Genomic DNA, 12,320 nt, shown 5'->3' on the forward strand with positions numbered 1-12,320 from the left:
ATTTTCTTTCCTGGTCTAAGTTTTTTGCAATCGTCTTTATGGAAAATTCCTTATAGCCTTGAATGGTCGTAATTCCAGCACTGAGGAAGCTGAGGCAGGAGGATGGCCAGTTCAAGGATAGCATGCGTTACCTTCTCAACCCCATTCCTGACACCAGCATGGTTTCATATTAGAAACAATTAAGCTATGCTGTGTCTTTTATTGAAAGATGAGAGGGCCAGAATGCAGCTCAGCCATAGAGTGAACGCCTATCTTGCAGCAAGTCCTCGATTCAATCTTATCCTTGGCATAAACTGGACATGTGGTGTATGTCTATAATAACAGCACTTGAAAAGTACAGACAAGAACATCCAAAATTCAAGAATAGTCTGAGATATCTAACAAGTTCCCGGCCAGGCTATATGAGATCCAGGTCCAAAACAAAACAAAAACGCCCAAAAGAAACAGCACAAAAGTTCTTATTAATCATACCCTCTAAGCTAAACTAAGCACACCTGTGCAGAAAAAGTGGCTCCATTAAAGAGTGAGAGCATGATAATGACAGCATGAGCCATGGCCAAGGTCTGGCTCATCAGGCAGACAGAAAGTATCTGCTATCACTAGTGCACAAAGGATACGTGAAGGTCCTTTTGTTAATCATTTTGAAGTAGATGCTGCAGTATATTTTCATATCTCTACGGTCTTCTGGAAGTTTATAGCCATACTATAAATTAAGCACACAATGTAAATCATTTTGGAGGAGGCTATTCTTAGGTTACATGGCAAGAAAAGAGATGAAATGAAAGTTAGTGTGACACATAGTTGCTTCCTACCAGGTCATCCCAGTGCCTCTGGAAATCTTCGAAGGAATGAAGGGGACAGTCAGGGGGTGCAGTATGAAGAATATTTATTATCTGCCCCATTTTCATACTATGAAAAATGAAATTTGATATATTACATCAATGCTTAAATACAATTCAATGTTATTTGATAAGTTGTGATTTATAAAGTATTCCAAAAGACCTAGCAAATATATTACTATCCAAATATAAACAACAAACTAATCACTTTTACCTTGTTCAAAATACAATTGCATTAAACCTTTTATCTTACAATGTATATTTTAAGATATAGTTAGCATGCTTTGAAATACAAATAAGCTGTGGAATCCCATAATCAAATTAACATATACACTAGTTCACATATGTACATGTTTTGTAGTTAAAATACTTAAAATCTATTTGTAGAGATTTCCAAGAATAGTCTTTGATACTAAGTGTAAAGTGTTGTATAATGGATGTTTTTAACTTATTCCTCATGTCTGAGATTATCATTAATAAGCACTTCTTGAATCTAGTCCAAAGCTCCAGCCTACCCTTTGTAACTGTAATTATACTGTTTTTATGAGTTCAATTTGACAGATACTACATATAAGATTACATGAATTTAGTCGGGCATGGTAGCGCATGCCTTGAATCCCAGCACTTGGGAGGCAGAGGCAGGTGGATTACTGAATTCAAGGCCAGCCTGGTCTACAAAAGTGAGTTCCAGGACAGCCAGGTCTACACAGAGAAACCCTGTTTCAAAAAACCAAAAAAAAAAAAAAAAAAAAAAATGACATGAATTTGTCTGTCTAACTTAACTTATTTTACTTAATATAACTTGTTCCAGGTTTATTACCCATACTGTCACATAGGACAGGATGGCCTTCTTTGTTAAGGCTGAATCTTGCTACATTGTTATACAAACCACATCTTCTTCTGTTTCACCTATAGGGACACTTAGGTTGTATTCACATTTCAGCAACTGTGAATGGAGCCGCAAGGAATGTGAGAATGCAGAAATATCTGACATACTGATTTTATTTCCTTGGATATACATCATATATCTATTATTAGGATTAAAGATCATATGGTAATTACATTTTAAAAATTCCTTTTACCTTTGTAAGAAATTCCATAATGTTTTATCCACTATTTGTACTAATTTACATTCTCATGAACAGCATGCTGGCATCCCCTATACATATGATATCTATATCACTTACATTATTTTTTAACTTTAAGGATTTCCTAACCACATTGCATTTCTGTCCTTTCTACCCTATCTCTGCCCCTCCCTCAACTCCCTTATCCTCTCAACCCTCCCTGATCTCTTCTCTATTTGTTATATGTGTGTGTGTGTGTGTGTGTGTGTGTATTTAAAGACTATATCACCTACTGAATCCAATTAATACTGTACTTATTTGCATATGCTTACTGCTGATGCTTTAGAACTAAAAAACAAAACAAAATAAAAACCTCCAAAACTGGTTCTCCCTCCCTCCGTAGGCCTTTACCACCTACAGCCTTGCATATAGAGGTGGGACCTCGGGAAGTTTTCTTCCAGTCCACCCTGGTGTGTTGACTGGTGTGGTCCTTGCAGGCTTTGTACAGGCAACCGCAGTGTTGAGAGTTCATGGGTGCAGCGCTGATGTGCAGAAGAACTCCCAGTCCTCTGTTTCTAACAATCTTTCCACCCAAATTTCCATGACGTTCCCTGAGCCAGGAACGTGTTGTGTTACAGGTTTCCCTTTGGCGGCTGGGGATGCAAGTCCCTTATTCTCTGTGTTTTGATTGGATTATGGATCTACTGGTCTCTGATGCAGAAAGCAGCTGCAGTTATTATCTCTGGGCATCAGGATGAGTATGCAGAAGACAATTAGAAGCTTTATTACTTTAACAATGTGGGTCCCTTCCAGCTATAGGTTCTTGGGTAAATTTACAGAACCAGGCAGGAGTTTTCTGATAGCTGCAGTTCTGATTAGAGGTTGCTTGGTTGCCTTCTGGATACAAGTGCCACTATGGCATTGATGTCTTGCAAGCCCTGTGAGTACCGAGATTCTGAGGCTTTATAGTTGGGTAGGACTCTTGATAACTTTTCTCCTTAGGCATCTGGCATAGCACCTTCTAACACATGGCAACTGCTTCAGGGAGTCCTTCTGCAGCCAGGAGCAATGGACTCCCGGATCACTCAAGAGAAGTAGCTCCTGCCTGACACTGAGGTTTTTGTTAGTCTAAATCTCCTGGGGGGGGGCATTACACTGCTCTGAGGGGTAACTGCATTAGGACATATTCTCTCTATCTCTATATATCATATGTAGAACACACACACACACATATATTATTATATATATATAATAGGAGTGGCACTATTAGGAGCTGTGTGTTAGTTGGAGGAAGTGTGTCACTGTAGGGGTGGGCTTTGAGACAGTTCTTTCCTGGAAGCCATTAGATCAACATATAGAACTCTCAGCTCCTCCTGCACCATTCCTGCCTGAACACTGCCATGCTTCCTGCCTTGATGATAATGGACTGAACCTCTGGACCTGTTGGCCAGCCCAAATTAAATGTTGTCCTATATAAGAGTTGCCTTGGTCTTGGAGTCTTTTCACAGCAATGGAAACCCTAAGACAGACAGACAGACAACGTAAGCTTTTAGTTTTATAAATTCCCATTTGTCAATTGTTAGAACTAATTCCTGGGCCAATGGAGCCCTAGTAAAAACGTCATTCCCTGCACCTGCACTTTGTAGGGCACAGCCTGTTTTCTACTAGCAATTGCAAACTTTCAAGTTTCTCATTGAAGTCTTTGATTTGTGTAGAGCTAATTTTGTGCATGATCATAGAAGCGAATCTAGCATCCTTCTTCTACCTGTGTACACCCAGTTTCCTCAGCACCATTTGTGGAGAATGCTGTCTTTCCTTCAATGTGTATTTTTGGCATCTTGATCGAATATCAGGTAGCTCCCACTATGCACATTTGAGCCTGGGTCTTCTGTTCCATTCCATTGATCTTCATTTCTATTTTTGTGCCAGTACCATACTGTTTATATTACTATTGGTGTATACTATAACTTTAAATCTTGTATGGTAAGCCCTCCATTATTTTTTAAATACAGGATTGCTGTCATCATCCACAGTTTTTTGTACTTTCATATGAAATTCAGAGTTTTTGTGTCTGTATGCCATATAAAGTTTAATTGAGATTGTATGGAATCTGTAAACTGCACGTGGGATAATTATTTTAACAGAATTAATCCTACTAATCCATGAATATGGGAGGTCTTTCCATTTTCTAGTGATTTCCTCCATTTATTTATTGAGAAATTTAAAGTTTTCATTGTAGAGATCTTTCACTTTCTTGGTTAGGTTTATTCTATTCTTTCCCCATTTTGTTTGTTTGATTTGAATATACTGTCAATGGGCATGTTTCTGTTGTTATCTTTCTCAGCACATTTGCTATCGGTGTGTAGAAAGATGTTAATTTTTGCAAGTTAATTTTATATCCTGCCACTTGCTGAAAGTGTTGATCATTTTTAATTTTCTGGTGCAGTATTTAAGATCTCTTATGTATAATATTATACCATCTATAAATAGGGATACTTAACTTCTTATTTGTATCCCTTTAGTTTCCTTCTCTTGTTTTAATACTCTAGCTAGGGCTTCAAGTACTACATTAAAAAGAAACAGCAATAGAGCACATCACTCTCAATTTTCTATTTTAATGTGGCTGCTTTCAATTTTTTTCAATTTAGGATGTTGGCTAGTGGGTGTGTCATTATATAGCTGTTATTATGTTGAAGTGTGCTTTCCAAGTTCTACTCTCTTTAGGACTTTTCTCATGAAGGCATGTTGGATTTTGCCAACATCCCTTTCTATATCTGTGGATATTTTTCTTTTTAATAATACCATTTATAACAGATATGAGGTGATGTCTCGTGACTTTACTTTGGATTTCTCTGTTATTATTGCCGAAGTTTATTTTCATGCATTTATTGGCCACCTGGATTTCTTTTTTTTTTTTTTCTATTTAAGTTGGGTGTAGTGGCTCCTGCTTTTAGTTCCAGCACTCAAGAGACAAAGGGAAGGTGAAATTCAGGTCTAATAGCAAGTTCTAGAACAGCCAGGCCTGTGCAGTGAGATCCTGTCTTAAAAGAGAAGAAGAAATGTCGATTTCTTTGTTCATTTGAAAACCAAGTTGTTTCGCGTTACTGAATTGAGTTTTTCTATGTGTGCCTTGATGTAGATGGAGTGTTTGCTCAGTCTTAAATTTAATTAACACTGTAACCATTTTAAGATGTAATTAGGTTGAAAAGGTTCTGCTCACAATGAGTGTATTGATGTAATTATCTCAGGCTTGGGTTCCTTATAAAATAGTAATTTTTGCTGTTTTGTGTGTCTTTCTGATCCTCTCTTTGCCTGTTCACTGGGGAATGACGATGATGAAGAAACTCTTATACTTAATGTGCTGGCAATTGGATCTCAGACTTTCCCTCAGACTTATATGGGAAATGTTTGCATTGCTTACATTGCAGTACCTGGCATTCTATTCTAGAAGCATAAAATATTCTAAAGGAAACATGGTTTAGAACTATTTTTGCCTCCTTCATGGGTGATTCTCATTCTTTTGACTTTTCTTTGGTTTGCAAAAGCTTTTTAGCTTGATGCAGTTCTACTAATCCATTTCTACATTTGTAGTACAATGTTTTGAACAATATAAAAAAAAACTCACCCTCATATCAAAGTCACAAAGTTTTTCTGTATAGCAATATATTATTATAGTTTTGTACGAGTGAGAAATAAGGATCTAATTTAATTATTCTACTTGTAGATATACAGTTTTCCCAGCACCACTTTTGGAAAAGACAACCTTCTTTTTTTGTCTTCATGGAAGTGTTAATGAAAATTCATTGATCATAACTACATACCTACAAACATGCTGTTTTGTTCTTTAAGTCTATATGCATGTGTATATGCCAGCATCATATGGTTTTAATTACTGCAAGTTTGTAGGATAGTTCAAAATCAGAGTGTGCTGCTTCTGAGATTGCTTTAACTCCTTGGAGCCTTTTATTTCTATGTGAAATTATTTTTTCCCTAGTTTTTGAAGAATTATATGTTTTGGTTGTGATTTTTGGTGGCAAATACATAACATCTATAGATTACTTCTGGTATTGTGGACATTTTTACAATTCTAATTCTTCTAATCCACAACTGAGTTCTCATTCCAATTATTTGTATCTTTGTCAATTCCTTTTAGAAATGTTCTGCAATTTTAACTTTCACCTCTTTGGTGAGAGTCATTCTACAGTTTCCTTTGGGTAGATATGGTGAATGAGATTGTTTCCATGTTAAAGTATAGGAATGCTGCTGGGTTTTCCTACTGTTGCTGGTGTTTAGAGACACAATCTTGCTATGTAATCCAGGTTTGTCTTAAATTCACTCTCCTCCTAGCTCAACTTCCCACATCCTGGAGTTACGAGTGTGCACCACAGATACTATGGGTATTTACAAGCTGATCCTGTAGCACACATCTTTTAAAATCCACTTCCTAGTTCTAGGTTTTGATGGGGTACTTATGGTTTTCTATTTGTAGCATCAAGTTGTCGGTCAACAGAAATGGTCACCTTCTTCCTCTCCAATTGCAATGCCTTTAATCTTCTTCTCTTTCTTCCTGCACAGGCTAGGGCTTCCGATACTATGTTGAATAGAAGCTTTAAAAGTGGAATGCTTGTCTTGTTTATGATCTTAACTTCCGTTAACCTTTTACCATCAAAAATGACCTTACTGTGAGCTTGCTATGTATGATCTTTACTTGTTTTAAATCTTAATAACTGAAATGGTGAGGAAACACTGAGTTGAACTGCTGCAAACAATGTGCCAATTACAAATACACAAAAAGCCGAATTACAAAATGCTTCCACCAGTGAGAGTCTGTGAAGAAGTAAATGAGTCAGAATCATGCCCTTCCCCCTCAATAGTTTACCATGTGAAAGCTCTTAATTTTCCTGAGCAAGTTTAAATTTCTTAATGGTTTTTGTCTCAATAACAATTCACTTTTTTTCTAATGATAATACAAAAATATCTGTTTACATTTAATTATAATAAATCATTATTAGGTAGAAAATCATAAATTTTGATATTAAGACTATTATGATATTGAGAAATTTGGTAATTTTAGTATTATTAAAAGATCTAACAAAAATGTAAATGCAAAACAAATTATTTTTGTAATTCAAAGGGGGAAGAGTTATGGCTGCTGTTTCCATAACGAACCTGCTCAAGTACTTTTTACTTTTGCTCTTTATGTATATAAATGTTTTGCCTACACGCGTGTATGTGTGCCCATGTGTGGCTGCTCAGGAGGCCAGAAGACACCAGGTCCTCTGGAAGCACGTGGGTGATGAGAACTGACCTAGGGTCTCTGTAAGAGCAGCAAGTGTCCTTCATTAGTGACCTATCTCTCCAGCCTTGCTCCAGTATTTTATAGTGTTATAATTATGTTTTTAAGGTTCAAAGTAGTTTATAGTTTTGCATAAAGTGTTAAGGAAGCAAATGTAGAACATTATTAAAATTTGAATCCACTCTTGATGGTTAATCTTCATTTTTCACTCCACTGAGTTGAGAATTTCCTGGGAGATTGCTGAGGAACACTTCCTGGTATCTCTGTGAGGAAACTCTAGAAAGGATTACCTGAAGATTCGCCCTTAGTGTGGGAATCACATTCCCGTGGCCTGGAGACCCAGACAGAATAAAGGGGAAATATGAAGCCTGTCAAGCCTTGGCCTTCTCTTCGCCTTTGATGACATAAACTACGCTGTCTCATCATGACTTCCCCAACATGATACTTTGAACCAACTAAAGCCCAAAGAAACCTTCCCTCCCTTAAGTGTGTCCCTAAGATATCATGGTTACAGTGGTGAAAGGTGGCCATCATACCAGCGCCACATCACTACCTCAGATCTTACCTGGGCAAAATGTAGCACCAGTTGCTTAAAATGGAATGTCTCTCAATGACAGCATTCTGGTTGGTATGAAAATCCTCTATAATACGCTGAGAAATATCAAACTCCTGTAGCTTTTAATTGAAAAAGAAACATTAAAACAATACAAACTAACAGTGGTTTAGAAATGTTTTAGAGATTTCCTTCTTTCCTGAACCATGTATGTATCCACTTTTCATGAGGTAATCAGGGTTCCAACATATCCCACCTCTCCCCAGCACAGTACGCCAACTAGGTTAGATTATGCTTTCCTGTTCATCTTCCAAACCCTAACCTGTATCTTATGCTAGATCCAATCAATTCTGTTATGTTAACTTATAGAAGTCAAACCCATCTAAAAGATTTGTATTTCTGTGAATATGTTTATATATGTGGAGATGTGTGCATGTGTGAGAGAAGGCCAGAGGACAACTTTAGGAATGTACTTCTTTTTCTTTTTCTTTCTCTTTTTCACCAGCCAGAAAGGCCAAGAGATCTACTACTTGTCCCTGTTACTTCAGTGCTAGCACTACAAATATGCACCACAATGCCAACTTTTTAAAAAATGTGTATGTATGTAGAGAAGTTGATTGCCTAGGAAGGTCAGAAGAGGGTGTAAATGTTCTACAGCTGGAATTGTAGGTGATTGTGAACAGCCTGATATGAATCCTGAGAACCAAATTCAGTTTTCCAGAAAAGCAATAAGTTCACTTAGCTTCTGAGCCATCACATTTAGCCTGGAGAGGTGGGTACTTTGATGTGATACACTGTGCTTGAGAAGTCTGTTCCTAAGCTAAGCTATGAGAAAATAAAAGGAAGAAGGACAGTAGGAAGAAAGAAGTAGTAAATAAAGATGGCCAGGGCAGGAGTGTGCCCATACACTGTACCAGGTAGAATGGCTGGCTTGAGAGAAAACAGAATCTGAAATGCAATTCTAAAGTCAGGCAATAAAGTGAAAGGCTTAGAATGTGTGGATTCTCACATATATCTACTTACATAGCTTAAGTACATACCAACACTATTCAGAGGCTCAAGCCACACTAGTCCTTATCAACGTAGATCACTCTGAACACTAAGAAGTTCCAACGATTAACATACATCTCAGGAGAATACTAACCCTTGTATTTATCACTTCAGAAAAAGTATCCCTATGCAACTAGAGCCAAACCCCTGAGAAGATACCCATAAGTGAATGTTTCTTCTACCTTACAACAACAGCCTAAAGAATCTGGGTTTACTTTTCTAAGCAATGTTGAGATTTTACAGATAATTTGGGTTGGGGAAGCTTTGGTTTAGAAATAGGAATCTATCGATACTGTGAAGAAGCAAGACTGGGAACTAGGCCCATGTGGAGATTAGTTAAAAGGCTGAGGCAAAAGGATAGGTCCAAATCAGAAGACTGGTCACTGCAGAAACCAAGGCAGGTAACAGATTAGAGTGGAAGTGAAAAAGAGAAGTACCACAGTAACCACGAAGTCTATTGGAGGAAACCCACTGTCTTTACTTACTACTGTCCTCTGATGGCAAAACAGCAAATACAGAGGAAGAAGAGATCTGCTGAGGTTAGTGGCACACACCCCCTTTTAGGTGTCATCAAATCTGGTGTGTGGTGGTTTAAATGATAATGTCCCATAAGCTCAGATGTTTGACTACTTGGTCACCAGTTGGTGATGCTACCTGGGTAGGTTTAGGGGATGTGGCTTTGCTGGAGAAGGTAGGTCACTCAGGGTCATCTTTGAGGTTTCAAGGAGTCTTACCATTTCCAGTTTGCTCTCTTTGCTGTACTTGTGGTTCAATATGTGAACTCTAAGTTTTCTGCCTGCCACTGGCTAGCTCAACTGCAGAAAGCAGATAAAGACTTGAGTGAATGTGTGTTGATAACCCAAGCACTGTCATGTCAAGGACTCTAAGGACTCAGACATAGGGACCTTCATCTGGTCCAAGTACAAGTATTTACGAACAATTGACCAGTGTATGAAGAAACTATCAAACACAGCTTTCTCCTTCAGGATGAGAGTAGCCTGAAACTGCTCTTACGGAGACCTCCTACTGAGATTAACTAAAACTGGCCCCTTGTACAGCTGCATGCCAGAGACCCACCATGTACTGGCTAGTTTTGTGTCAACTTGACACAGGCTGGAGTTATCACAGAGAAAGGAGCTTCAGTTGAGGAAATGCCTCCATGAGATCCAGCTGTAAGGCATTTTATCAATTAGTGATCAAGGGTGGGAGGGCCCCTTGTGGGTGGTGCCATCCCTGGGCTGGTAGTCTTGGGTTCTATAAGAGAGCAAGCTGAGCAAGCCAGGGGAGGCAAGCCAGTAAGGAACATCCCTCCATGGCCTCTGCATCAGCTCCTGCTTCCTGACCTGCTTGAGTTCCAGTGTAAGATGAACAAACCCTTTTCTCCCCAACTGCTTCTTGGTCATGATGCATGTGCAGGAATAGAAACCCTGACTAAGACACACCACCTTGACACAGATGTATAGAGTAAATGCTCTTTGTTTCCAGGTTCCTGCTACAGTTGGTGCCCTCCATTAGACTGAGTACAGCCCATCAGACTCCACCTGTCTTTTCTGTGCATGTGTCTGTGTTTGCTCTTTCTTCTTTCGTCACCTCAGTTAGGTCAGTTCCTGAAGCTGTGCAGTGTGCTGTGCTTTGCTCTCCGATCGTGGACTCTAACCCTTTGGAACCATAAGCCCAAATACACTCTTTTGAAAGATGCCTTGGTCAAGGTGTTGTATCACAGCAATAGAAAAGTTAGTGATGCAGTGTGTCATCAGTACAGTCACGAGAAAGGGTCGAAAAGGACACAGTCACAACTACGCAAGAACATGTAAAAGATACCTAGTGTTTAGGCTGAAATGAAACCTAGAAAACAGTGAAATACAAGTGGCAAAAGATAGAGAAAAGCCATGTATCAATAGGACTGGACTTTGGAGAAAGCAGTTTCAGGAACCAAGGAAAGAGATGAGGCTTTAAGAACTAAATGGTACAAAATAGTGTACACGTTTCAATGACATCGAAGTCAAATTTGCTCAGACATCTTTCATCTGAGTCTTAAAGTAATACAGCTCATATCTAACTCTACCACTAGCCAATCAACAATCTTTAACTATTGTTTTTATTCAATATATATCACAGATAATAGGTATCTGTAGTGGTATGAATAAGAATGGCTCCCACAGGCTCATATATCTGAAAGTTACCAGACAGTGAAACTTTTTGACAGTATTAGAAGGATTAGGTGTGGCCTTGTTAGAGGAACTGTGTCACTGTGAGTGGGCTCTAAGGTTTCAAAAGCCCATCATAGGCCAACTCTCTCTATCTCTGTCTGTCTGTCTCTCTCTGTGTCTCTCTGCTTGTGTATCAGGGTGTAGCTCTCAGCTACATTTTTAGCACTGCACCTGCTTGCTACCATGCTCCCTGATGCTGCTACCATGCTTCCTGCTAATGGACTAAGCCTGTGAAACTGTAAGCAAGCCCTCAATTCAATGCTTTCTTTTATAAGAGTTGCCATGGTCAAGGTGTCTCACCAGAGCAGCAGAACCGTGGCTAAGACAGTATCTAATTCTACCAAAGGGCACCCAAATGTGACCAAGGAAACTGGCTAAGTAGAGAAAGCATGATACTGAGCAGTGTTGAAAGGAAAACCCTGAATCTTGATTCTCTCACTATCTTTGTGACCTACAACAGCTACTTAACCCATGTCTCAGTTTGCTCAGCTATAACAATTTTGATCTTCTGTTCTGTATCTACGCCATAGGAAGCATTTGATGTACTTTACCTCCTTAACCCGCTCAAATCTGTACAAGCTATATACCATTCTCTCCAATTTACAAAATCTGAGATTAAGCGATATTAAGTAGAATACTCAAAGTGGCTCTGTTATTAAGTGAATATTTGAGAATGTTAATGTGATTTGAAGCCAACTCTAAATGTTTTAGTTACACAAATATTAAGGAGGATTTTGTATCTCATCTTTGTGCTGGCTTTTCTTCTGACCTTAAAAAAAAAATCTTTGGGAGGAAACACTTTGTACACATACTTAATAATACTCAATAAATAACTGACTATAGAATAAACACAAATTTGTTTCCAGGTGCTTATTTTCCATATAATTAAAACTTTAAGACAACAGTTAATATTATGTCATGCCTTTCTGAAACATGCCCCTCATGTAGTTACAGATTAAACTATAATCTGAATGTATCAATTTGTGGCAGTTTATACACACACATTTCTATCTAGACACTTATCTGAGTTTTATAAAAATAGTATAGTTTAACACAGTCTGAAAATGGAGAAATTACTATTACTAGGGTAAATGTGTGGATTTTAATTACAAAAATAAGGTCTGAAATAGCACTTCTTATAATGAATCATGATAAAGTATCTTTAAAGGTTCTCTAAATAAGATCAAAGATCAGTGTTTTTTAAAAGAAACTACTGGAATAATTTAAATTAGAAGGTGGTTTTTCAGGCCATCCGAGCTTCAGTTCCTAAAAATTTCGCAGCAGTGACTGACAAGTGTTGTGTAG

The 12,320-nt window shown here is 38.1% G+C and overlaps 1 protein-coding gene across 1 annotated transcript in view; it reads right to left on the minus strand.

Moving 5' to 3' along the window:
* Positions 1-12,320, minus strand: part of Gm17266 (predicted gene, 17266) — a 43,663-nt gene that overhangs the window by 14,281 nt on the left and 17,062 nt on the right. Inside the window, exons 8-10 of the mRNA NM_001370919.1 lie at positions 7,768-7,877; positions 813-909; positions 618-703 (exon numbers count right to left, since the gene is read on the minus strand). Coding sequence (NP_001357848.1) covers positions 618-703; positions 813-909; positions 7,768-7,877 — 293 coding nt within the window. The remainder of the gene's footprint in view (positions 1-617; positions 704-812; positions 910-7,767; positions 7,878-12,320) is intronic.

This window comes from Mus musculus, chromosome 18, assembly GCF_000001635.26.
Source record: "Mus musculus strain C57BL/6J chromosome 18, GRCm38.p6 C57BL/6J".
Classification (NCBI taxonomy): domain Eukaryota; kingdom Metazoa; phylum Chordata; class Mammalia; order Rodentia; family Muridae; genus Mus; species Mus musculus.